This window comes from Temnothorax longispinosus, unplaced genomic scaffold (genome assembly GCF_030848805.1).
Source record: "Temnothorax longispinosus isolate EJ_2023e unplaced genomic scaffold, Tlon_JGU_v1 HiC_scaffold_15, whole genome shotgun sequence".
Classification (NCBI taxonomy): Eukaryota; Metazoa; Arthropoda; class Insecta; order Hymenoptera; family Formicidae; genus Temnothorax; species Temnothorax longispinosus.
This window is the reverse complement of record NW_027269959.1, coordinates 519739-544478: the sequence shown is the minus strand read 5'-3', so window position 1 is coordinate 544478 and position 24740 is coordinate 519739. Positions and strand designations below refer to the sequence as shown.

Below are 24740 nucleotides of genomic sequence, written 5' to 3'. Positions count from 1 at the left end.
TAGTACAATAAGTTGAAATGAAACAAATATATTTATTCTTATTCTAACTTATTGCACTAGATCAGAAGCGCAGCGAAAACGAACAAGCCTATATATACGCCATGATTGTGAGCTTGTGGAATGATGCCGAACAATAATTTTGCATACATATATAGGAGAGAAGTAAGCACGGAAAATTGCAGTCATGCAGTACCCAGATAACAATTCGTGCGGGGTCATATTACCTTCACGGCGTGATTATCACACCGTGCCTGCACGAACGCATCATGCTCGCTTCACGAAGTGATTTTGGCATACGTGCGCGTATAGAAGGTCGCACTATGCCATCACGTGTGATTACACGTGTGATGGTACAGTGATTACGCACACGTGATGGGATAGTGATTACACACACGTGATGGCATATTGAACACACACATGATGACATAGTGCGATCTTTTATGATTAATATATAATTGATGATGAATTATAATATTGATCGTAAAAGATCGCACTACATATAAAAATAATATTTAAATATCAGATAAAATGGCAAAAACGTTACAATACGTATAAATTTGGGTACGTATGCCAAAATCACTTCGTGAAGCGAGCATGATGCGTTCGTGCATGCACGGTGTGATAATCACGCCGTGAAGGTAACATGACCCCGCACGAAAGTATATATATTATAATTTATAATATCCGCGCGCGATTTATTATATTATAATATTTAATAACAAAATGCCCGCATAGCGATTAAAATAGCAATTTTAATGTAATTGTTATTTTATTATATCATTTTATTAGTTTTATTATATTATTTAATTATGCAAATTGTGTGGGTCTATATATAATGAGATCGTGAAATGTGTTAATTTATTCATCCAAGCTCGATCTCCACCCAAACTTCTCCTCAGTGGTCCGGCCGCTCACGCGCGATCCATGCGCATCTCACGCCTCACGCCTAAGCGACCCCGCGTGCTTTCATTGTTCGCCCGCCTACGTGACTCGCTCGGCAGCAGCGGCTGGATTGTCATTTGTCGTCCTTCGTGATCCGAATGTCTTCGCGGTAACATTTCGCGTGCTCCGCGTGCTCTGTATCCGAGTGCTTAAATAATATATAGTTCCCGTGTACCCATTTCTGCCTTCACGGGCCATCCACGCCTTCCTGGCTTATCCTCGAGCCTTGCCTATTCGTCTGGCGGTGTGAATTTTAAGAATCTCGCGTATCCGCGCGCGACCAGCCGGTCGATTATGGCTGCGATCCATTTGATATGTTACAAATGCTTTGAAGCGTTCTTTGTTTTCTTCTTTCTTCATTGAAAGAAAAGAGAAGAGAATTCGAAGCATTTATAGCATTAAATGGACTGCAGCCTATATCTCAACGGGACGCTTCCGCTCGCGCGGTTTCACGCCTGTCCGTGCCTCGCCATTCGCCCCTCGTCGCCGTCGTAAGGAGGAGTATCGAGCTAATCGATCAACGCCGGTTGCGCGCGGTTAGTAGGATTATTTATATAAATATATATAATATTTATATATTTTGAATGAATTGATACACCGCCGTTTTTCTCGATTTTGATCATATTTTTTTAAGGCATGACTGTATCAAAAATCTAACGATTGACCTATGGTTTTTTAGGATTACGTAAAGATACTTTAGACGGCAGTGAAGATCGCGTTCGGGATTTACCGCTAAGAAGTAGTCATAATTCCAGCGTAGAGATCGTAGTAGGGTTCAAAATTCGGAAAAATATTTTTTTAGAAAAATTTCCGTGAAATTTTTCATATTTTTCCGAAAAATAAGAAAAATTAGAAAAATACTTTGTTTTGTTATTTTGCTTTTAATTGACCTGTCTACAGCTGTAGAATTTTTCTCTGACGTCATTAGTTCGGGTCTTCGAGTTGTTGCAGTTTTGAGTGCACCAGTGTGCACTAGTTCAGCACTATTCAGCAGTGCAGCAATAGAAAACAGACTTCTTGTGTGACTTGTGTGAGTAAGCAAAGGCCAGTTTCACAAACGTCGATTAACTTTTAACCTTAAGTTAACTTACTCTTCGACACTCTTCGTCTCTTTCTAACGTCCTCCTTAGAAAGAGACAAAGAGTGAGTTAACCTAAAGTTAAAAGTTAACCGACGTTCGTGGAAGTGGGCCTAAGGCCACCGATTTGTCATCTGCTATAACCTAAGAAGCTGTTGTTTTGACTGCGGAGGAAGCTGTGGAGACGTGGTGGGTGGTGGGTCAGGTGGGTGTAAGGAAGAAGCCGCGGCCACGACGCTGCGAGGCAAAGTTTTTTTTAGTTGACAAAAGAAACAATCTTTGGTAAGCAAAATTATCTACATTATTAATATTATTATCTATCCAATTAAATCTGAACTTTACGTATAACAACAATTGCATTTTTTCCCAGTTTCTTGCCAGAAATACATGGTGGGACGTAAGAAAGCTAGTATTTGGCGACATTTTGTGACATCAGAAGGTCAATCAACTTCTTCCAAAACGACCAAAACCTCCCTATCCTGTATAGCAGTTTGTAGCTATTGTAACCTAAAGTATTCCTTTGCCAACGCTACGCGGATGATTCAGCACATTGCGAAAGACTGTAAACAATGCCCGGAGAGTGCAAGAAAAGAAACTCAGAAAGCTATCCAAGTTAATCTTTTAGTCTTTTTTTAAAAAGAATTAACAATCATAAAAAATAAAAATTGGCCAAAACAGTGACACATTTAATTTTCCTTTTTATGTTTTAGAAACATTCAAGTACAAAGAGGTTAAGAATTCAAAGCGATACAAATGATGATGAGGATAACAATCTTATGCCCTTGTCCGTACCTAATGCTGCTCCTTCATTTGAATCAACTCTAGCCAGCACGTCCTCAGTGTCAAGCTCAAGCACTTCAAAATCCTCAAGATCTAATAAGACCTTAGAGAAATTCGTTTCAATGACTACGAATAAAATGAAGACAAAAATTGATCATGCTTTGGCTAGAGCAGTGTTTATTACTGGTGTTCCTTTTTCCATCTTTGAAAATCCATACTGGAAGTTTGCTATGTCTCTCATGCGTCCTTCCTATGAACCTCCATCTGCATACCAAATAAGTAACCCTCTTTTAAATTCTGAATATAACCAGGTTATGCAGTCTGTGAAAGCAAAGATTAAAGCTGCTCCGTGTTTGGGTATTATAACTGATGGATGGACAAATATAAGGGGAGAGAATTTAATAAACTTTGTCATATCCACTCCAGAACCGATATTTTTGAAATCAGTCGCACCTGGTAAAGAGCGAGAAACAGCCAAGTTTATATCTAGTGAAATACTTAAGATAATAGATGATCTTGTCAAAGATGATGTAGATGTGAAACGTATATTTTTGATTGTTACTGATAATGCAGCTAACATGCGTGCAGCGTGGTCTCTGGTGAATGAAAAACATCCTCACATTGTAACAATTGGTTGCTGTGCACATTCATTAAATTTGCTTGTGAATGACATGATCAAACAGCCAAGCGTTCAGTCTATAAATAAAAAAGTAAAAAAGGTAATTAAAGAATTCAAGAATCATCATGTTATTAATGCTGTTTTCAAGTCAGAGCAGAAAGAAAGATATGGGTCTAAGGCTATTTCTCTCAAGCTGCCACCAAAAACCAGATGGTTTTACTTAGTAATTTCTCTGTACTCAATCAGATCCAACAAAGCAGCAATGCAGGTTACAGTAATTGAGGAAAATCTTGATGTTAAAAGAGAAATACGAGATATGGTTTTGGACAATGATGGTTTTTGGGAACTTATAAGTGAATTGTACAAAATGTTGATTGAAATCGCTAAAGCAATATCTAAAGTAGAAAGTGATAAAACTGTACTTTCAGAGGTGCCCCAACTAACAAAACAGATTAGTACTAATGTTTCTCTTGCAGTCGATACTTCTTCAATACTCACCGGTGAAGAGAAAATAAAAGTGAATAAAGCTATTGTTGAAAGACTGTACAATTGTAACTCAGAAATTCATTTTGCAGCCAATTTACTAGATCCAAAAAAATTAGGTAAAGATTTAGAATTAGTTGAAAAGCAATCAGCTTTTCAATTTATAAGTAAGCAATGTGAATTCCTGAACTTGGAAAAAGGTTTGGTCTTGGCAAATTTAGCTGAATTTAGAACAAAAACTGGTTTTTTCTCTGATAGTAGTATCTGGGAAGCTGCCGCTCATGTGAGCCCTGCCACTTGGTGGGGAGGATTTTGTTCAGATCAAAATCTTTATCCTATTGCTATGCGTTTATTTAATGTTCCACCTAGTTCAGCTGCTTGTAAACGTAACTGGTCAACCCATGGCTTTGTTCATTCAAAGATAAGAAACAGGTTGACTAATGAGCGAGTTCAAAAGCAGGTTGCAATCAAATCCAACCTGCGTTTCACTGCAAATGCATTACCTGAGAAGCCGTCCAAAGCTAAGAATAAAGATTTTTGTGAAAGTAGTTGTAATGATACCTCTTATGTACCTGTTCCTATTGACAGCACCAATGATATAGCTGATATAGGTTTAAGTTTTGAGTTAGACTGTGATTCTCTAGACTTCATGTCTGAAACTGAAAGTGAAAGTGACTCAGAGTCATGAGTCTCAATTTCTCAAAATGTGCCAATTGCATAAGAATAAGTAAAATAAGCGAGAGGAGATGATCAAAGTGCAATTGACAATTGTGATATTTGTGATGCACTAGTAACTAGTACCAATGTATTTTTGAAACTTATATAAGTCTGTTCAAAATAAAAATATAATTTGAGAATTTGGATATACATATAACATATGACTTTTTCTCTCTAACAAAGCCCCTCATTTTAGCAAAACTATCAAAAGTAATAGGGGAGACCGGGGCTAACTCGACATCGGGGCAAACTTGACACTGAACTTTTTGCTAATTTAAATCTATCGTAGTCCGTAGAAACTTGCCTTTCCTACTGTAAATGCGTCTTTATGTGCCAGTATTATCAACGGGATTTGATGACATTCTGAGTTATGGTGAATGTGCTGTGTGCATGTGATGTAGGATGTAGTTCATGTCAACGTAAAGAAGAATATTAGTTTTCTGTAGTCTCTTAAGATTTTTAAGTAACGGTTTTAAGCAAAATATACAAAACAAAGAAATTAAATATTTTTTCATATTTTTCTTGGAAAAAAATACAATGGAAATTTTTCCGAAAAAAACGGAAATTTTTCCAATTTTACCGGAAAATTTTCCATGCTTTAGAACCCTAGATCGTAGAGACGAACGTCGTCGTACTTCCGATGACAAAGACACTATTTTAGACAGCCAAGACGTTTCAAGTATTGATAGAGGTAATAATAATAATAATACTTATATTGGTTGTGCGCGTGTGTGAGTGCATGTGCGTGCGCGTTTACGCGTGTGCGTATATATGCGTGTTTATGACAATCCCCCATAAGCGGGGAGCACACACTTCTGCACAACGCATAATGCGTAAGCATAAGAAAATTGATTGGTCCATACACATGTGCATAAGGAAATAGACCAATTTTCTTATGTTTACGCATTATGCGTTGTGCAGAAGTGTGTGCTCCTCGCTTTAATAGCATGCAACAGAATTTACAGAATACATATTTATGAAAGAAAAAAAAAAGAAGAAAATGAAGAATGAAAGAAAATGTTTGTTTTAGAAATAATTTCGAAGAGATTTTTAAATTGATAAATTGTTTTTGTAGACAATCTGGCAAAGGGAGAAGCTGAGGTTTGCACCGCGGAAGGCGAGGAGAAAGATGTTTGTCATGACGCGAAGAACGAAAAAGAGGAGGATTCAGAAGAACAAGAATACATCGGGTATTATAGAAAATATAATTGAGAAGAAATTTAAAATACCATCTTACAAATATTGACGTTAAAATCAGATCTTTATTGGTATAAATTATTTAAGAAAAGTTATAAGTTTAATTTATGTAAAATTAATTTATATGAAAAAAAAACATTGCGCGTTCTCTTTGTACATGTATGCTATCTTTACAAGAAATTATATTTATTTAGGTAAATCTATGGTCAAAGTATAATATCCCGATCAAATTGGTTGAAAATTTAGTAGTTTTATTATGTAGTTTATGACGTCCTGGTGAAGTGACTTTGTGCCCATGGGCACAAAGTCCAAACATGGAGTTTTCGAATTACAGAGCGTCAAACATCAGGAAAATGGGTCCATCGGCTCAAGATAGTCCTGTGTACGGTCGTACTGGTTTGTGCCTGTGTGTGTGTGTGTGTGTGTGTGGGGGGGGGGGGGGTGTGTGAGTGAGTGAGTGTGTGTGTGAGCGAGTAAGTGAGTGTGTGGGTGTGTGTGAAGTGAGTATGTGAGTATGTGTGACTGACTGAGTGTGCGTGTGTATATGTGTGTGATTGCGCGCGCGCGTGATATTATTTACACCTACACATACACACACACACACACACACTCACACACACACACACACACACACACACACACAGGCACACACCAATATGACGGCACACATTAAGGATTACCATGAGCCGATGAACCCATTTTTCCGATGTTTGACGCTCTGTAACTCGAAAACTGTCCATTTTTGGACTTAGTGCTCATAGTCACTTTTCATCAGAACGTTATAAACTACATCATACTAAATTTTTTTAGCCAATTTGACCGGGATTCATTTTTCCGTGGTTTGGTGCGGAATCCTTTAAACTTGTCGGTTTTAATTGCTGTCGTATCGAGATATGATTTCATTGAGTTTCAACTTTATAAAATGTATGAGAGCGTATATCTAGAGAGCGTATATATGTATGTATAATATATGTGAGAGCAATTGATGCTCATATGAGCCGCACGCATGCGGCACTCACGTGTGTGCAAATTTTAAAATAAAATGTTTATAAATAAGTATATATTTGGTCTTCTTTAATTTAACGTTTTTATAACTGTAATAGTACATATTATATTTATATTAAAAAGTAGGGTACAAGGTGAGAGCAATTGATGCTCATATGACCCGCATGCATGCGGCACTCACGCGTGCGAGTCATATGAGCATCATTTGAGGACGCATCTGTCTAGCACCATGAGTGCACGCCGTGCAAATTATCCGCACGACATGCACGCGTCGTGAGCTCACTTTGCGGGCATTTTGTTATCTGGTTATCTAAATATATTTACAATAGAAGTGTACTTACCTTTAATAGTTCGTGAACTTCTTTAGACCTAAATTCCGTCTCTCGGCAGTCTCGGCGGCGAAGAAAGCGCGACGGGGGTCCGTTTCCGCGACCCGGCACTCGAGCGAGGGGGAGGCAGTCTTCCGTTCTCCGAGAAAAACGCACGCAGTACGCGGTCGCTCGGATGCAACACCTAACGTGCCGCCGTGTCCGCGTGCACGTTCCGACGCGCGGCACCCACGTCGCCCGTCGTCGCAATGATCGCGCGCAAGGTCGCCGGTGACGCCGCAACCTCGTGCTTCCCCCGGGTGCAAATTAGGACGAAGCGTGCGCGCACTGTGACTCGGCAATCGGCGCTTTCGGCGTGAACCCGCGCTGCCGTCGTGAGTCCGCTCGGCCCGGCTATATACATATCTTCGCGCGCGCGGAAACGGTCTGAACGGCGCCGCGGATCACGCCTAATCACGCGAGGGGAAAGGGAAGCTATTCACGACGCGGGCGGTCGTCGGAGCCGTCGGAGGACACCAAAGAACTACGCGGATAACTTCACCTCAACTCACGGCACTCATGCGCGAAACGAAATGCGAACTGCGAACAATGCAACGCAACAATGGCTTCTCAACAATCTCAACCACTAATTCTATTATATGCAGATGGCACGCGAGACGTAAGATAGAGACGCTGTCGTCGCCCGCGGCTAAGCGCCGAAATGATAGCGTCGCACAAACAACTTTCACGCGCGTAAAGCGGGGAACACACTTCTGCACAACGCATAATGCGTAAGCATAACAAAATTGATTGGTCCATACACATGTGCATAAGTAAATAGACCAATCAGTTTTCTTATGCTTACGTATTATGCGTTATGCAAAAGTCTGTGTTCCCCGCTTAACTATAAACTTAGCTATGCGTGCTAAAGCGGGGAGCACACACTTCTGCATAACGCATAATGCGTAAGCATAAGAAAATTGATTGGTCTATTTCCTTATGCATATGTGTATGGACCAATCAATTTTCTTATGCTTACGCATTATGCGTTGTGCAGAAGTGTGTGCTCCCCGCTTAAGTGTTGTAGCTTGTATAGCAAATTTCATAATGTCTGCACATGATAAAGTATATAGGTACGGCTGCAACTTTTTAGCTGCTTGTGCTAAATTACGCTTTCTACTTCAGCTAATAAATTTTATGTGGTAGTTAATGACTTTTTCTTATAATAGCCAGAGTTTAGCCATGATACTAAGGTGTTAGCTCTTACAGCTAAGCTTGATTCAGCTATTGAAATTTAGCTACTAATGCAAAGTCATTATTTTCCGTCTGGTTACTTGCTTCCAATAATTAACTGTTATCGATTTTTTTATTGTGATTATAATTTATTAATTGTTTTAAAAGAATTAAATAAATATTATATTTTAAATCAATAAAAAATTAGAAACTGAAAAGAAATGTTTTAAAATAAAAAAAATACTTTTAAAGCAGACAGTTGATTTCTATGTAAACCAATATTAAAGTGTGATATCGTAATGCACCATTTTCGCAACTTTTCCACCATTTCGGATAAATGATAATTATGTTCGTATTTCTTAGAATTTAAAAAAGAATTTTTATAGATTAGATTTTATAGATTTTATAGATTATCCATTGCGATGCAAAATTTGATCTTGTTTATCAGTTCTTTTTGATAATTAACAAAGTTTACTCTTGGCGAATTGTTTAAACACAATTATTACTCAAACGGTACAATTGTAAACAAAAGTAAAATTACTACAAACAACTACAAACGATTCTGAAGCACATAGAAAAAAACAGATTTGGGAAATATTGATAATTAACAAAGTTTACTCTAGGCGAATTGTTTAAACACAACTATTACTCAAACGGTAAAATTTTAAACAAAAGCAAAATTACTACAAACAATTACAAACGATTTTGAATCATATGGAAAAAAACGAAAATAAGAAATATTGGTAAATTAACAAAGTTTACTCTTGGCGAATTGTTTAAACACAACTATAGCTCAAACCACGGTCTTACATACAGGTCTGGAGACTACCGCTAATTCTAGTGGTGGGGGCATGGTCGCTTATCGAAGATGCATTTAGTTTCTAGCATAGCCACTACTCGTCGCTGTCATTGAAGTCCGCAGATGAACGTAACCCGAAAACTCGTATAGCTGAAGCTAGCAGCGGGCGCTAACAGCGAAACGTCTCGCGGGAAGGAGACGTTGAAATGTCATGTGGGTTCCTCGGGGGGCTACGAACGTATCGTAGGCTAATTATTATCGGCCACTGGGCTTTTTTGAGATATAATTAATTAATAAAGATTAATATATCTATATATATTTTTTTAACAATATTCAAACAATTTTTTCATTGATTTGATATAACAATGTTTTAATTAATTGTTATTGATTATTCGATAAATAACTGTAGAATAGCAAAGAGCGATTTTCTCCAAATTTTTAGGGAATCACGTTCTTGTGATAACAAAACAATTTAGCAAGTATTTGCGACAAGACGCGGTTTCCCTTAATTATTATTAATTTTTTATTAATAATTTATTCTGCAGCGATCGATAGCAAAAAGTGATTTTCTCCAAATTTTTAGGGAATCACGTTCTTGTAATAACAAAATAATTTAACAAGCATTTGCGACAAGACGCGGTTTCCCTTAATTGTTATTAATTTTTATTATTATTTATTATTATTATTTATTATTTATTATTTATTCTGTAGCGGTCTTTAAATTATTTGGTGAGAATCGCTCTTTGTTAAAGACCGCTAGAGAATAAATTGTTAATAAAAAATTAATAACAATTAAGAGAAACTGCGTCTTGTCGCAAATACTTGCTAAATTATTTTGTTATTACAAGAACGTGATTCCCTAAAAATTTGAAGAGAATTGCTCTTTGCTGTCGACCGCTAGAGAATAAGTTGTTAATAAAAAATTAATAACAATTAAGGGAAACCGCGTCTTGTCGCAAATACTTGCTAAATCGTTTTGTTGTCACAAGAACGTGATTCCCTAAAAATTTGGAGAAAATCACTCTTTACTATATTCTACAGTTATTTATCGAATAATTAATAACAATTAAAACATATTTTTATATCAAATCGATTTCAAAAACAGTTTGAATATTGTTAAAAAAATATATAGACATATTTAATCTTTATTAATTAATTATATCTCAAAAAGCTCAGTGGCCGATAATAATTAGCTATACCCACAAAAATAAAAGAAAAGGATAAAAATATAAACATATAAAAAGATATTTCTATTTGTTCTTATTTTCAGAATAAAAACTTGTATTTATTTTATATATCTACATATTTCATTAATTTATAGTCTTAAATTATTTAAAGCATTATTATTTATTACATTGCTTTGTGAAAGGATAAAAAAAAAACTTAAGGGCACGGAGATTTGAACTCATAATGTCGAGACTACGAAGTTGACACAAAACCACTCCGCCAAATTTCATATGACAGATATCCCTCCCGGTCTCCGGCGTCCCTCGCCACAACGTGAACATCGATCACAACGACTCTAGTGGCTATTAGAGAACTTAAAAACAACTTCATTAAGCGACCTACCCCCACCACTAAAGTTTCCAGACCTGTATGTAAGACCGTGGCTCAAACGGTACAATTATAAACAAAAGTAAAATTACAAACAACTACAAACAACTACAAACGATTCTGAAGCACATAGAAAAAAACAGATTTGAGAAATCTTGATAATTAACAAAGTGAACTCTTGTCGAATTGTTTAAACAATCGTAACTTTTAAACGATATAACTACAAACGAAAGTAAAATCACTACAAATAACTACAAACGATTCTAAATCATATAGAAAAAACGAAATTAAGAAATCTTGATAATTAACAAAGTTAACAGTTGGCGAACTGTTCACACGCAACTATTACTCAAACGGTACAACTACAAACAAATTTCATTTTTTTAAAAGTGGGGTTCCAGGTTCACATACCTTTGAAATATCGGTCGGATTGTTTCGGACCCTAATAGTTTTTGATAGAACTCTTCGGGGGGCGCCCAGAACTCCAGCGAAAACTCCGGTCAAATCATTTTTTAAATTTAGGGTGACCCTTTGAAGAGCTGTAACTTTTGAAATATCGGTCGGAGCGCTTCGGACCCTAATAGTTTTCGATAGAACTCTTCGGGGGGCGCCCAGAACTCTAGCGAAAACTCCGGTCAAATCATTTTTTAAATTTAGGGTGACCCTTTGAAGAGCTGTAACTTTTGAAATATCGGTCGGAGCGCTTCGGACCCTAATAGTTTTCGATAGAACTCTTCGGGAGGCGCCCAGAACTCCAGCGAAAACTCCGGTCAAATTATTTTTTAAATTTAGGGTGACCTTTTGAAGAACTGTAACTTTTGAAATATCGGTCGGAACGCTTTGGGCCCTAATAGTTTTCGATAGAATTTTTCAGGTGGCGACCAGAACTCCAGCGAAAACTCCGGTCAAATCATGGTTTAAATTTAGGGTGACCCTTTGAAGAGCTGTAACTTTTGAAATATCGGTCGGAGCGCTTCGGACCCTAATAGTTTTCGATAGAACTCTTCGGGGGGCGCCCAGAACTCCAGCAAAAACTCTGGTTGTCACGTCTAACGGTATAATCACCACTATATTCCAGCCGCATAAATTTTTCGATTTCTATCTTCATTGCCCAGCATCTGAAAACAATATTATAATATAATTATCACTCTTTAAAGTAATTGTCACAATAACCATTACTCAGCTGATGCGAGCACGCGTTCTTAAAGTAGATGATACGAGCCTAGAAAACATGGCTGCCTAAAGGCACCCTTTCAAGCTTAAGCCCCATTTTCATGAATCACACTATAAACTTTTGGACAATCGTTTGTTAAAATTCCCCAGAATCTTTCCAATTGATCGTAAATGGATATTACAGGCTTTATGAGATCCTTTATGTAATATAAATTCAGTTTGACACGCGGATCTAACGAAAATAAAAGCATGTTCCATAAGAATAAACTACGGAAATTAAAATGAAATATAAATAAATAAATTAAAAGCAGATTATTCATAAGAACATAACCTTTTGTGCCTAAAGAACATTATCACGCTAAAATAATAATTATCTTACTAGCATTTCTCAAATATAATTGTTATAAACAATTAAAATTATATCATTATCTATCTTAACTAACTAGAACATAAGAATCACCTCAAGGAACCAACCGACTTTCGTATATAAGATATTTTCATTCCATAAATTAGTTAACAACAGAAAATTAATAACAATGTAAAGATTAAAGGGATCAATAAGAACAATAGAGACGCTTATAAGAAATAATCATTAAAATCATTCGATAGAAAAACATTTACTACATAATCGTTTATTTTTGCAACTTACTTTTATAAACAATTATAAATAAATAATTAACCACATTAATAATAGCCGTTAACATATGCCCTAAGTTATGCATAAAAGTTTTTATATAAGTCAAAACCTTGTCACTTTTCTAATAAAAGCGCTATAAAATTCCAAGTAAAAAGACACCCGTTATAAAGGAAATGACCTTAAATAATACGTCTGACATACGTATATTAATATGTTAAACGTATTGACTCAGGACATTGAATTTAAACTTTAATATTTTCTAAAATGTAACGGCAAAAAATATCTTGTATAAAAATACAGTCTAAACCTTTCTCTTGAAAATCATTCATAATACAATATTTTTACTAACTTCTTATACCTAATTAATCGTAAAATTACATACCTCTGCTTGTGCAACAACACTCTGAAATATATAGTAACAAAAACTCGTTCTGGTACATATAAAAAGCTCTGCATCAGCACACCTACAAAAATAATACTAACTATTATCCTTGCAATTGTTTATTTACATTTATAACAATAAAATAAAGTGTTATATAGAAAGATTATTTTATTGTAGAATTAAAACCGTGTGACTAAGGAAAGTTTAACAATATTAATATGTAAATTGAAACGTACCAATTTAAATAACTAATAAATTGTTATGAACAAACACATATATTAACAATAAAATTTTCCAATGCTATATTATACTTTAGTGAAAATGCTGCAATATATTTTCTATACACTCCTATCAAATTCCCAACCGTTCGCGAGATATAAAAATAATAAAAATCTCATTATACATAAATAATTTAATTTCATTAATTTCCTGTACTAATGAAAATGCTAACCATTCCTACCTGCATGACACATTATTAACAAGATATTAGAAACATCATTATCACTGCAAAAATCACTTTTATCAATATTATTATTATTAACAAAAATATATATACTTACTAAAATTAATATCGAGCGTCAAACGTCGAAACGTCACTCACGGACCTGAAAAGATAGAATTGTATATGCGTAGCATAAGGAACGCGAATCCGAGCGAGATGCGAGTATTGTACAATCTGAAGAAGAGAAAGAGAGAGTCTGATATACCATAGTAACTGTTAGACAAAGAGAGCAATATCTTTCACACTTTAGACATGCTAATAATGACTTTAATTGTACTATTAAATTATTCTACTGTATGTAAAGTATGTCTGAAGAAACTTAAATAATATTCAACATATATTTGCATATTTTAAAATTAAAATATTAAAGATTTCTTATATTCTTTTATGATAAAAGTCATATTGAAATTTTATAATGAAGGAAGGTATCGCTCTTAATACAAATCGCTGTTAGAATTAAGAATAGAAATAGAATTCAGATGAGTCACCTGTATGACTCATTCGAGTGAATCTAGTCCTCGCATAGACCATATATGGACATGTCGAAGCAGAGCGCTGTTACGTCCCGACAGATCGCGGCCGCAGGGGGCGATACTCGGATCGCTTATACGAGACTAGTCGCTTTTTCGGGTTATCGAGCCCAGGGGCTCTATCCGGGGATACCTGCGACCGAGGTAATTCGCTATCCAGACGCTCGTCACCAAATCGTTTGCCCGATCCGCACTCACTGGGAGATTTAGGTTCGGGAGTTCGTCACCTCGATTCAAAGGGTTCGACAAATATCGTTCAAACGGTTCTTCTACTCTAGTGCATGCATAACATTCGAAAGCGGGCCGACAGTCGGCTATAACCTTACTGCACTCGCTACACACGTGGGGAACTCTATCCGCGGCCCGTATTGCACGAAATGCCTGAGAACGCCTTCGAAATCTTGCCGGAAGGGCTAATATTTGCCAAGCTGGCAATCCTCACAAATAATGACCCCCGTAGTTTTATTTTGGAAAAACAACGACCAGACACACAGATTCCCGTCATTAGCCATGCTCTGAGAGGGCTAGGGGGTGAGACTATCCCCGGAGGTTGCCGAGTTACCGGATGTCCGGGACATATGAACAATGGAACGCTAAGCTCTAGTTTGGGAGATGGCAATTATCGTAGATTCGCGTTCTAAATATTGGTCTCCTCCCTCGTGTTCCACCGAACGTCTTACATCAGAGAATATTTCACAGCACTTGGTGCACGCGGAGGGGCTCTGGATTTCTCCGATCACGACGTCGCACGAATCGCACTCTTCGACTTTGTATCGGTAGCCGATATGCATATAATGGCGGATTAGGCAGTCGTACTGGCGGCGTTGCGGGCCCGTTAGGTCTCGGAAACACGCTTCACAGAGGTAATGTTTGCTATTACGATTTTGATGGCAGATAGTAAAGATACACACGGCGCGTGATAACCAATTCCGCCGCGCGATTCTAGAGGCCAATGGGGTTAGTCGGCGCGCGGGGCGTCGCGTCCGCGCCTTGCTCATGCCGTTCACTTAGCGCCTAGGGGCGTCGTCACTTACCTTTAATCGAGCTCCAATGGGCAAACCGCGGTACCCCAGTGTTCTGGTGGTAGGCGTCGAACCACAGGTGTAGAATCTCGGCACGGCGCTGGATCAGGCGGATCCGGCGGGGGTCGTCCTCTTTAATTGAAGCGATGAATTCCCAGGATGGAACTGGTGGTGGATTATCGAGATCCACCCCCGGTGTGAAGGTGATCGGGGTTAGCCGATAATCCTGGGCCCTCCGGAATGCTTGGTAATCTGCTCGAGACTCGGCCTTGTCCAATGGAACGTAGATGTACTGTATACTTTTAATGTTAATTTTGCGCACTGAAGTTACGTTTTCGAGTTTTGGTCTCACGTCCGCCTTGCACGCGGAACTCGCGACGAAGTACTTTTTGTATTCAGGATCGGGCGCGTAATCGGAAAGGACTTCTAACAATGGATTCGGAGGAGGCCCGAACAAAAGGCGGTTAAGCCTGCGGGTGCGTACCTTGAGTCCGCTTCGTCGCGTCTTGGGCATTTGTTAACTGCTGATCGAGGTTAAAAGACAAATACGCTTCGGTTGGCTCTCCTTGCTCGTGGCGAGAAAGCGTGCTGCTCGTACAGCACTGCCTCTCTCCAGGCACCCACGGACGGTAGCGTGCCGCTCGTACGGCACTGCCTCGTACGCAAATGTGGCGCAAGGGAAGGACCGGTGATTCGGATGCCTTATTGCAATTACTAGAATACCCACAGGAGGAGACGTGCCGCTCGTACGGCACTGCCTCGTGTGTGGATGTAGTGTAAATTTAGTATCACCGAAGGTGGGATCAGTGGAGGATGTGCGAAGGGGTGTAAGAATTTGTAGAGTAAGATATTGTGTAAAAATGATTGTATGTTACGATAATTCTACATAGGACATCTATGAGCTAACATATGATTACAAAAGTAATTAAAACAAGATTACAATCAGGAATATATATATATATTTATATGATTGTCGAGTGGAACGAACGCATGGCGCGTATTTCTATATGTAGTAAGAGAGCTGAAGGCTACTGGATTCGGTGACGCACGTGGAGATAGGAAGATTCTCGATGTGGAAATAGGAAGGTTCTGGATTCAGAGAGGCTCGAGAAGGATTCAGTGGTTACTTAACTGGAGAGTCCGTGATCGAGGTAGGACTCCGAGCAACTGACTGCGTCCCTTGGGATGTCCGCCCTTATATTCCTGGTTTCCTGATGGCGGGGGTGGTCGAGTGGAAGGGTTGAATGAGTGGAAGGGTCGCGTTGCGTCATCGGCTCCGTCTTCGATTTCTCTCCTTATATGGTCATGTCCTGAGTTTTCAGGAAGGGTCTGGAAGGGTTTAGGTTCGCGCTACCTGAAGGAAGCGTTGCGGGGAAATTCCTATGGCTAAAGCCTCGTGGGCATTGCGACTTATTCATTGTGTATATACATTATTGGAATAGGCCAAGCCTATTGCGTATATCGTGACTTATTTTCTATATTTATATGCTAGTGGATAGGTTAGGCCTATCGCGCAGGTCGTGACTTATCGTTGGTGGTAATCCTACTGTCGGTAATTCATACTAGGAAATGTGGTAACTAGGAAATGTGGTAACTTATTTGGTGGTGATCCTACTGTTGGTAATTCATACTAGGAAGTGTGGTAACTTATTCGGTGGTAATCCTACTGTCGGTAAGTGGTTGCTCTTATGAGTAAGGTCTGACTAAAGTCTTTCTATAATCTAAAGAAGGTTTCAACTTTTCCGGGCATACGAGAGGGTGGACGTAACACTATCCGAAAAATATAAAATTTAGAATATTTTTGCAGACTTTAGTCAAATCCTGATACTTATGTATTTGAATCAAAGTTTTACAATAGAGTCTATCGTTTCTTATGTGAGATTTACCATACACATCTCGTATTTCCGAATAGGACTTCCGCATCTCCTAATTAATCGGATCATAGGAAAAAACCGCATTGAGGTGCTTTCGTTTTCTATCCGAAAAATATGAAGTTTAGAATATTTTTGCAGACTTTAGTCGAATCCTGATACTTATGTATTTGAATCAATGTTTTGCAATAGAGTCTATCGTTTCTTATGTGAGATTTACCATACACATCTCGTATTTCCGAATAGGACTCCCGCATCTCTTAATTAATCGGATCATATGAAAAAACCGCATTGAGGTGCTTTCGTTTTCTATCCGAAAAATATGAAGTTTAGAATATTTTTGCAGACTTTAGTCGAATCCTGATACTTATGTATTTGAATCAATGTTTTGCAATAGAGTCTATCGTTTCTTATGTGAGATTTACCATACTGTCACGTCTGACGGTATAATCACCGCTATATTCCAGCCGCATAAATTTTTCGATTTCTATCCTCATTGCCCAGCATCTGAAAACAATATTATAATATAATTATCACTCTTTAAAGTAATTGTCACAATAATCATTACTCAGCTGATGCGAGCACGCGTTCTTAAAGTAGCTGACACGAGCCTAGAGAACATGGCTGCTTAAAGGCATTCTTTCAAGCTTAAGCCCCATTTTCATGAATCACACTATAAACTTTTGGACAATCACTTGTTAAAATTCCCCAGAATCTCTAAAATTGATCGTAAATGGATATTACAAGCTTTATGAGATCCTTTATGCAATATAAATTCAGTTTGACACGCGGATCTAACGAAAATAAATGCATGATCCATAAGAACAAATTAAGGAAACTAAAATAAAATATGAATTAATAAATTAAAAGCAGATTATTCATAAGAATATAACTTTTTGTGCCTAAAGAACATTATCATACTAAAATAATAATTATCTCATTAGCATTTTTTCAAACATGATTGTTATAAACAATTAAATTATATTATTATCAGACCTAGTTAGTGTGACTACCGGAACTATCACAAAAAGTCAAACAACTTTCAGTTATAAATCATTGTTGGATTTCTCAAAATAAACTAATTAACAATAAAATTTATGATAAAATTATTATTTAAGATGATGAATAAAATCACTGCAGACACTCAGTAGAGCATGTCAAGTAATCTCACAAAAACAAACACATATAATCTCTTCTTAATTCTGAGATATAATTAAAAATTACGGAAATCCATAAAACACAAAAATTTTAAACAACCTAAAATAAAGCCTTTAATTATATACACACACAACAAAAGAAACCCCATCTCTCTACCTCTTACCGTTTCTAAGTTACGAATTATTAAAGTTTCGCATCCGCCAGTTTGAATTTCTTACCTTTTAAACTTACAAAAACCAAATCACTTTTACATTAATATTTTAGTCTTTTATACATTTTAAGATCAATAAATTTCATTTCTGAACGAAAATTTTGACACTTAATTGTTATGATAAAAATGGAATCCGTCATGTTCCTAAACACCAGTAGCGTTAACGCCGATTTTCTATTTAAATTAATAAACTAATAAACGGGATTGAAAATTGAACATTCGCTTCATGAAAGACGAGGATAGTTTAATACCAGTTCACAGAGAGTAAGACAAGGATAGCCATATAGACTTTTAATAAATTAAAATAAAAATAGAAAAAGAATAGTTTGAGATAAAAACAATATATACGTGTATAAGGAATAATCGTTAGAATTGTTCGATAGACAAACATTTACTACATAATCGTTTATTTTTGCAACTTACTTTTATAAACAATTATAAACAAATTATTGACCATGTCAATAAATATTTTTAACTTATACCTCAGATCACGTATAACAATTTTTATAGAAGTCAAAACCTTGTCACTTTTCTAATAAAAACGCTATAAAATTCCAAGCGAAAAGACACCCGTTATAAAAAAAATGTCCTCTAAGAGTGCAATTAACAAATGTATATACATTTCTTTTATAACGGGTGTTTTTTGGCTTGGAATTGTATAGTGCTTTTATTAGAAAAGTGACAAGGTTTTGACTTATATAAAAACTGTTATGCATAACCTGGGGCATATGTTAACGGCTATTATTAATGCGGTTAATTATTTATTTATAATTGTTTATAAAGGTAAGTTGAAAAAATAAACGATTATGTAGTAATTAAATGTTTTTCTATTGAATGATTCTAATGATTATTTCTTAAACGCGTCTCTATTGTTCGGGCCCTTTGATCCCTTTAATTTTTACATTGTTATTAATTTTCTGTTGTTAATTAATTTATGGAATGAAAATATCTTATATACGAAAGTCGATTGGTTCCTTGAGGTGATTTTTATGTTCTAGTTAGTTAAGATGGATAATGATATAATTTTAATTGTTTATAACAATCATATTTGAGAAATGCTAGTAAGATAATTATTATTTTAGCGTGATAATGTTCTTTAGGCACAAAAGGTTATGTTCTTATGAATATTTGCATTTAATTTATTTATTTATATTTCATTCTAATTTTCTGAGTTCATTCTTATGGGACATACATTTATTTTGTTAGATCCGCGTGTCAAACTGAATTTATATTACATAAAGGATCTCATAAGGCTTGTAATATTTATTTACAATCAATCTTAGTGATTCTAGGGAACTTTAACAAGATTGTCCAAAAGTTTATAGTATGATTCATGAAAATGGGGCTTAAACTTGAAAGGGCGTCTTTAGGCAGCCATGTTCTCTAGGCTCGTGTGACGTCCTGGGTGATGCGAGGTGGCTCGATCCGGCAGAACGTCTCCGTCGAAATCAATTTTTATGGGTTCTTCTTGCAGTTAAGGAGGTAAAACTCCAGGATAATTAGCTGTTTAGCTGTTGGTCGGCGATGTAGATTATGGCTCCTTAGATCCGTCGAAGGTAGGTAATTCAATAATCTTTATCTTTCTTTTGATATAAAAGAGTATGATATTTATTGTAGAACTTTTACGATACAAGTAGCTTATGTGGAAGGATGGAACAAGTATAAGATATGTGACCTTTCCTGGCTCGTTCCACACTCTCCGTCGAGAGACTCTCCGTCGAGAGGGTGACAGATTTCGCTTTTATACAATTTTGGAAACGGTAGTGGAAGGTGACCGCACCTCGTTACAATGAGTCATAAGGCGTTGTCTAGCGGATGTGAGTCTACTTCTAGGGGTGTGGCTCGCTTGCCAGCAATGAGTCATACGGTAATATCTTAAAATTCATTACCTTATATGGTCATGCGTTGCGCTCTGCTTCGACATGTCCATATATGGTCTACTCGAGGACTAGATTCACTGAATGAGTCATACAGGTGACTCGTCTGAATTCTATTTTTATTCTTTAGTCTAACAGCGATTTGTATTGAGAGCGATACCTTCTTTCATTATAAAATTTCAATATGACTTTTATCATAAAGGAAAAGAAGAAATCTTTAATATTTTAATTTTAAAATGTGCAAATATATGTTGAATAATATTTAAGTTTCTTCAGACATACTTTACATAGGGTAGAATAATTCAATAATACAATTAAAGTTTTTATTAGTATGTCTAAAGTATAAAAGATATTGCTCTCTTTGTCTAACAGTTACTATAGTATATCTGACTCTCTCTTTCTCTCTTTCAGATCGTACAATACTCGCATCTCGCTCGGATTCGCGTTTCTTATGCTACGCATATACAATTCTATCTTTCTCTGGTTCGTGAGTGGCGCTTCAGCGTTTGACGCTCGAGATTTATATTAATTTTAGTAAGTATATATATATTTTGTTAATAATAATAATATTGATAAAAGTGATTTTAGCAGTGGTAATAATGATTCTATTATCATGTTAATAATGTATCATGCAAGTAGGAGTGGTTAGCATTCTCGTTAGTGCAGGAAATCAATGAAATTAAATTGTTTATATATATATATATAATGAGATTTTTTATTATTTTTATATCTCGCGAATGGTTGGGAATTTGATAGGAGTGTATAGGAAACATATTGTAGGACTTCCACTAAAGTATAATATAGTATTGGAAATTTTCATTAAATCATTAATATTATATAAAAATCATTAATATATATGTTTGTTATTAACAAATTATTGATTAAATAAATTGGTATTTTTTAATTCGCGTATTGATATTGTTATGTTCTCTTTATTTAAGAGGTTTCGAATTTCTAATATCATCTTGTTTATGAGCATTCGTTATTTTATTGTTATAAATATTTTGTAAATAAACAATTGCAGAAATAAAAGTTATTATCATTTTTCGTAGGTGTACTGATGCAGAGTTTACGTGCGCGGTCAAAATTCGTATTTACCCGAACGAGTTTTCATCCACATAATTGTTTCATCCATATAATTGCCAATTATATGGACGAATGCAGACGGAGGTACGTATTTTGTTAATTAATTAGGTGTAGCGAGTTGTTAAAAATTATGTTTTTTATACGGGCTTGAAGAGGAAGGTTCAAACTTAATTTACATGCAAACAGGGTATTTTTAGCAGGTGTAGTTTAAGAGATATTAAGGATTGAAGTTTGAAATAGTCGAATTTCGGGTAGTTGTGATAGAAAAATATCAATTATATGGCACAACTCCCATGCTAAACCGTTATACCGGGTGTCTTTCCCTTTGGAATTTTTTGTAGCCTCAACCAGAGGAGTGACGAGGTTTTGACTTATACAAAAGTTCTTGTGCATAACCTGGGGCACATGTTAACGGCTATTATTAGTGTGGTTAATTATTTATTTATAATTGTTTATAAAAATAAGTTGCAAAATTGAACAATCTTGTAGTAAGTATTTTTTCATTAAGTCGATCGGTTTTTCGAGATGATTTTGATGATGTAGTTAGTAAAATGGTATTGATATAATTTTAATTGTTTATAACAATTGTTTTAAAAAATATTATTAAGATAATAGTTATTTCAATGTGGTGTTTTTCCATAAATATAAGAGAATGTATTTCTATAATTGTTTTATCTCCGTCTATTTATTTTCATTTTTATTTTAATTTATTAAGAGTCTATAGGGCTATCCTTGTCTTACTCTCTGTGAACTGGTATTAAACTATCCTCGTCTTTCATGGAGTGAATGTTCGTTTATTAATTTAATTAATTTAAATAGAAAATCGGCGTTAACGTTACTGGTGTTTAGGAGTATGAGAGATTCCATTTTTATCATAATAATTAAGTGTCAAAATTTTCGTTCAGAAATAAAATTTTTCGGTTTTAAAATGTATAAAAGACTAAAATATTAATGTAAAAGTGATTTGGTCTTTGTAAGTCTAAAGGGTAGGAAATTCAAAATGGCGGACGTGAAACTTTAATAATTTATAACTCGAGAACGGTAAGAGATAAAAAGATGGGGTTTCTTTTGTTGTGTTCAAATAATTAAGGGCATTATTTTAGGTTGTTTAAAATTTCTGTGTTTTATGGATTTCTGTAATTTTTAATTATATCTCGGAATTAAGAAGAGATATGATGTAGAGGTTTTTGTGAGGTTACTTGACATGCTCTGCTGAGTGTCTGCAGTGATTTTATTCATCATCTTTAATAATAATTTTATGATAAATTTTATTGTTAATTAGTTTATTTTGAGAGATCCAACAATGGTTTATAATCAAAAGTTGTTTGACTTTTTGTGATAGTTCCAGTAGTCACACTAACTAGGTCTGTTAATAATATAATTTAATTGTTTATAACAATCATGTTTGAAAAAATGCTAATGAGATTATTATTTTACCGTGATAATGTTCCTTAGGCATAAAAGGTTATGTTCTTATGAATAATCTACTTTTAATTAATTTATTTATATTTTATTTTAATTTTCTGAGTTTATTCTTATGGAACATGTATTTATTCGTGTGTTAAATTGAATTTATATTGCATAAAGGATCTCATAAAGCTTGTAATATTCATTTACGATCAATTTTAGTGATTCTGGGGAATTTTAACAAGCAATTGTCCAAAAGTTTATAGTGTGATTCATGAAAATGGAGCTTAAGCTTGAAAGGGTACCTTAAGGCAGCCATGTTCTCTAGGCTTGTGTCTACTACTTTAAGAACGCGTGCTCGCATCAGCTGAGTGATTGTTGTGACAGTTAAGTTAAGGTGTGATTATTTATTTTTATATTGTTTTCAGGTGCTGTGCAATTAGGATGGAAATCGAAAAATTTATGCGGCTGGAATATAGCGGTGATTATACCGTCAGACGTGACACTCGTGTCAGTTACTTTAAGAACGCGTGCTCGATGCTCGTGTCAGCTGAATGATTGTTGTGACAGTTACTTTAAAGTGTGATAATTATATTATAATATTGTTTTCAGATGCTGGGCAATAAGGACAGAAATCGAAAAAATTTATGCGGCTGGAATATAGTGGTGATTATACCGTGAGACGTGACACTAGAACATAAAAATTACCTTAAGGAACCAATCGACTTTCGTATATAAGATATTTTCTTTCCTTTTAAAATAAATTAATTAACAACAGAAAATTAATAACAATGTAAAGATTAAAGGGATCAATAAAAACAATATAGACGCGTATAAAGAATAACCATTAATTATGTCCCGACACCCCATAATAAAACTCGTCCCTATATATATCACATGTATATATAGATTTCGCATTAGCAACCTTGTAAAAATAATAATAATTTTTATTTCTACAATTGTTTATTTATAAAATATTTATAATAATAATATAAAGTCCTCTATAAAAAATTTATTTTATTATAGAATCAAAACCGCGTAATCAAAGAAAACCTAACAATATCAATGAGTGGATTAAAAGACCCCAAATTGTTTAATGAATAATTTGTTATTAACAAATACATATATTAACAATAAAATTTTTCAATGCTATATTATACTTCAGTGAAAATCCTGCAATATATTTCCTATATACTCCTATCAAATTCCCAACCGTTCGCGAGATATAAAAATAATAAAAATCTTATTATACATAAACAATTTAAAGAAATAATTGTTTATTTCGCCAATACGCTGCGACGTTTCGACCCTTGGATCGGGCCCTTTTCAAGCATGTAACTGACAATCAATACAAAACAAAATTAATTTGGTCGAAGAGATACAATTTTAATACTAATTTAATAAATTATGAAAGACGATACCGGTTAATTCATGTCACAAAACCACACGTCCGTATCTTGGAAAATTTTACCCAAAATAGTCATGGAGACAAGTCACTATATAAGAACAATGGTCAAGTCAATGCAAACAAACCAAAAAAGTGTTACAAGTAAAATTCGTGTGTTCTAAAACCTATACTTTACGTGTGTAAGTTGGTGACAAACGAAAATGAGTACGGCGTGACGATTGCGCGTTCCGTGATGCAACGCTGTTGCTCAGATATACGGAGCAATACATCATCGAAGGAGCGCCGACAACAAGCGTGTTCACATGTCGGAGTTTCAAGACACAATGATCATTTCCACGGTTTTAACAAATGCATTAGGTTGTTATTGTACATGCGATGCTCACGTGATGCTTATAGCGACGAAATAACTTTATCATATATAGGGTTCAAACTTTCCGTATCCTTGTTCAAATTGATCGTATTGAGGTATTTTTTAATTAAAAACGTTTCTGCAATCTCTCTCTTTTTCGTGTTTTTTTCCCTATGGATGATATCAGTTTCAGACCATTTGAAATTATGGCCTAACATTACACGGTGTTTGCTAACGACGGAGTGATTGCTGTCATGTTTTTTAATGTTTTTTTGGTATTCATTAACTGGTGTCATTAATTGACGTTTAGTTTGCCCTATATATGTTGCATCACAATCGCCGCAATCTATCTTGTATATTAACTCAGTAGTTTTCTCTTTGCTGAGTCTGTCCTTCCCGCTTCCTATGACAC

The 24740-nt window shown here is 35.6% G+C and overlaps 2 protein-coding genes and 1 long non-coding RNA gene across 3 annotated transcripts in view; 2 read left to right on the top strand and 1 right to left on the bottom strand.

Moving 5' to 3' along the window:
* LOC139823664 (condensin complex subunit 1-like) overlaps positions 1-15475 on the bottom strand; it is a 53323-nt gene extending 37848 nt beyond the window's left edge. The window contains exons 1-2 of the mRNA XM_071796181.1: positions 14974-15475; positions 7163-7452 (exon numbers count right to left, since the gene is read on the bottom strand). Coding sequence (XP_071652282.1) covers positions 7163-7452; positions 14974-15475 — 792 coding nt within the window. The remainder of the gene's footprint in view (positions 1-7162; positions 7453-14973) is intronic.
* On the top strand, positions 656-6072 carry LOC139823633 (uncharacterized). The gene is made up of 3 exons (XM_071796154.1): positions 656-2302; positions 2391-2632; positions 2731-6072. Exons 2-3 carry the CDS (start codon positions 2408-2410, stop codon positions 4588-4590), a joined length of 2085 nt encoding a protein of 694 aa, XP_071652255.1. The 5' UTR covers positions 656-2302; positions 2391-2407; the 3' UTR covers positions 4591-6072.
* A 4099-nt stretch (positions 15476-19574) lies between the features above and the next one.
* The window catches only part of LOC139823628 (uncharacterized), a 310568-nt gene continuing 305402 nt past the window's right edge, over positions 19575-24740 (top strand). Inside the window, exons 1-3 of the long non-coding RNA XR_011734829.1 lie at positions 19575-19757; positions 20490-20612; positions 21131-21248. This is a non-coding gene — a long non-coding RNA (uncharacterized lncRNA). The remainder of the gene's footprint in view (positions 19758-20489; positions 20613-21130; positions 21249-24740) is intronic.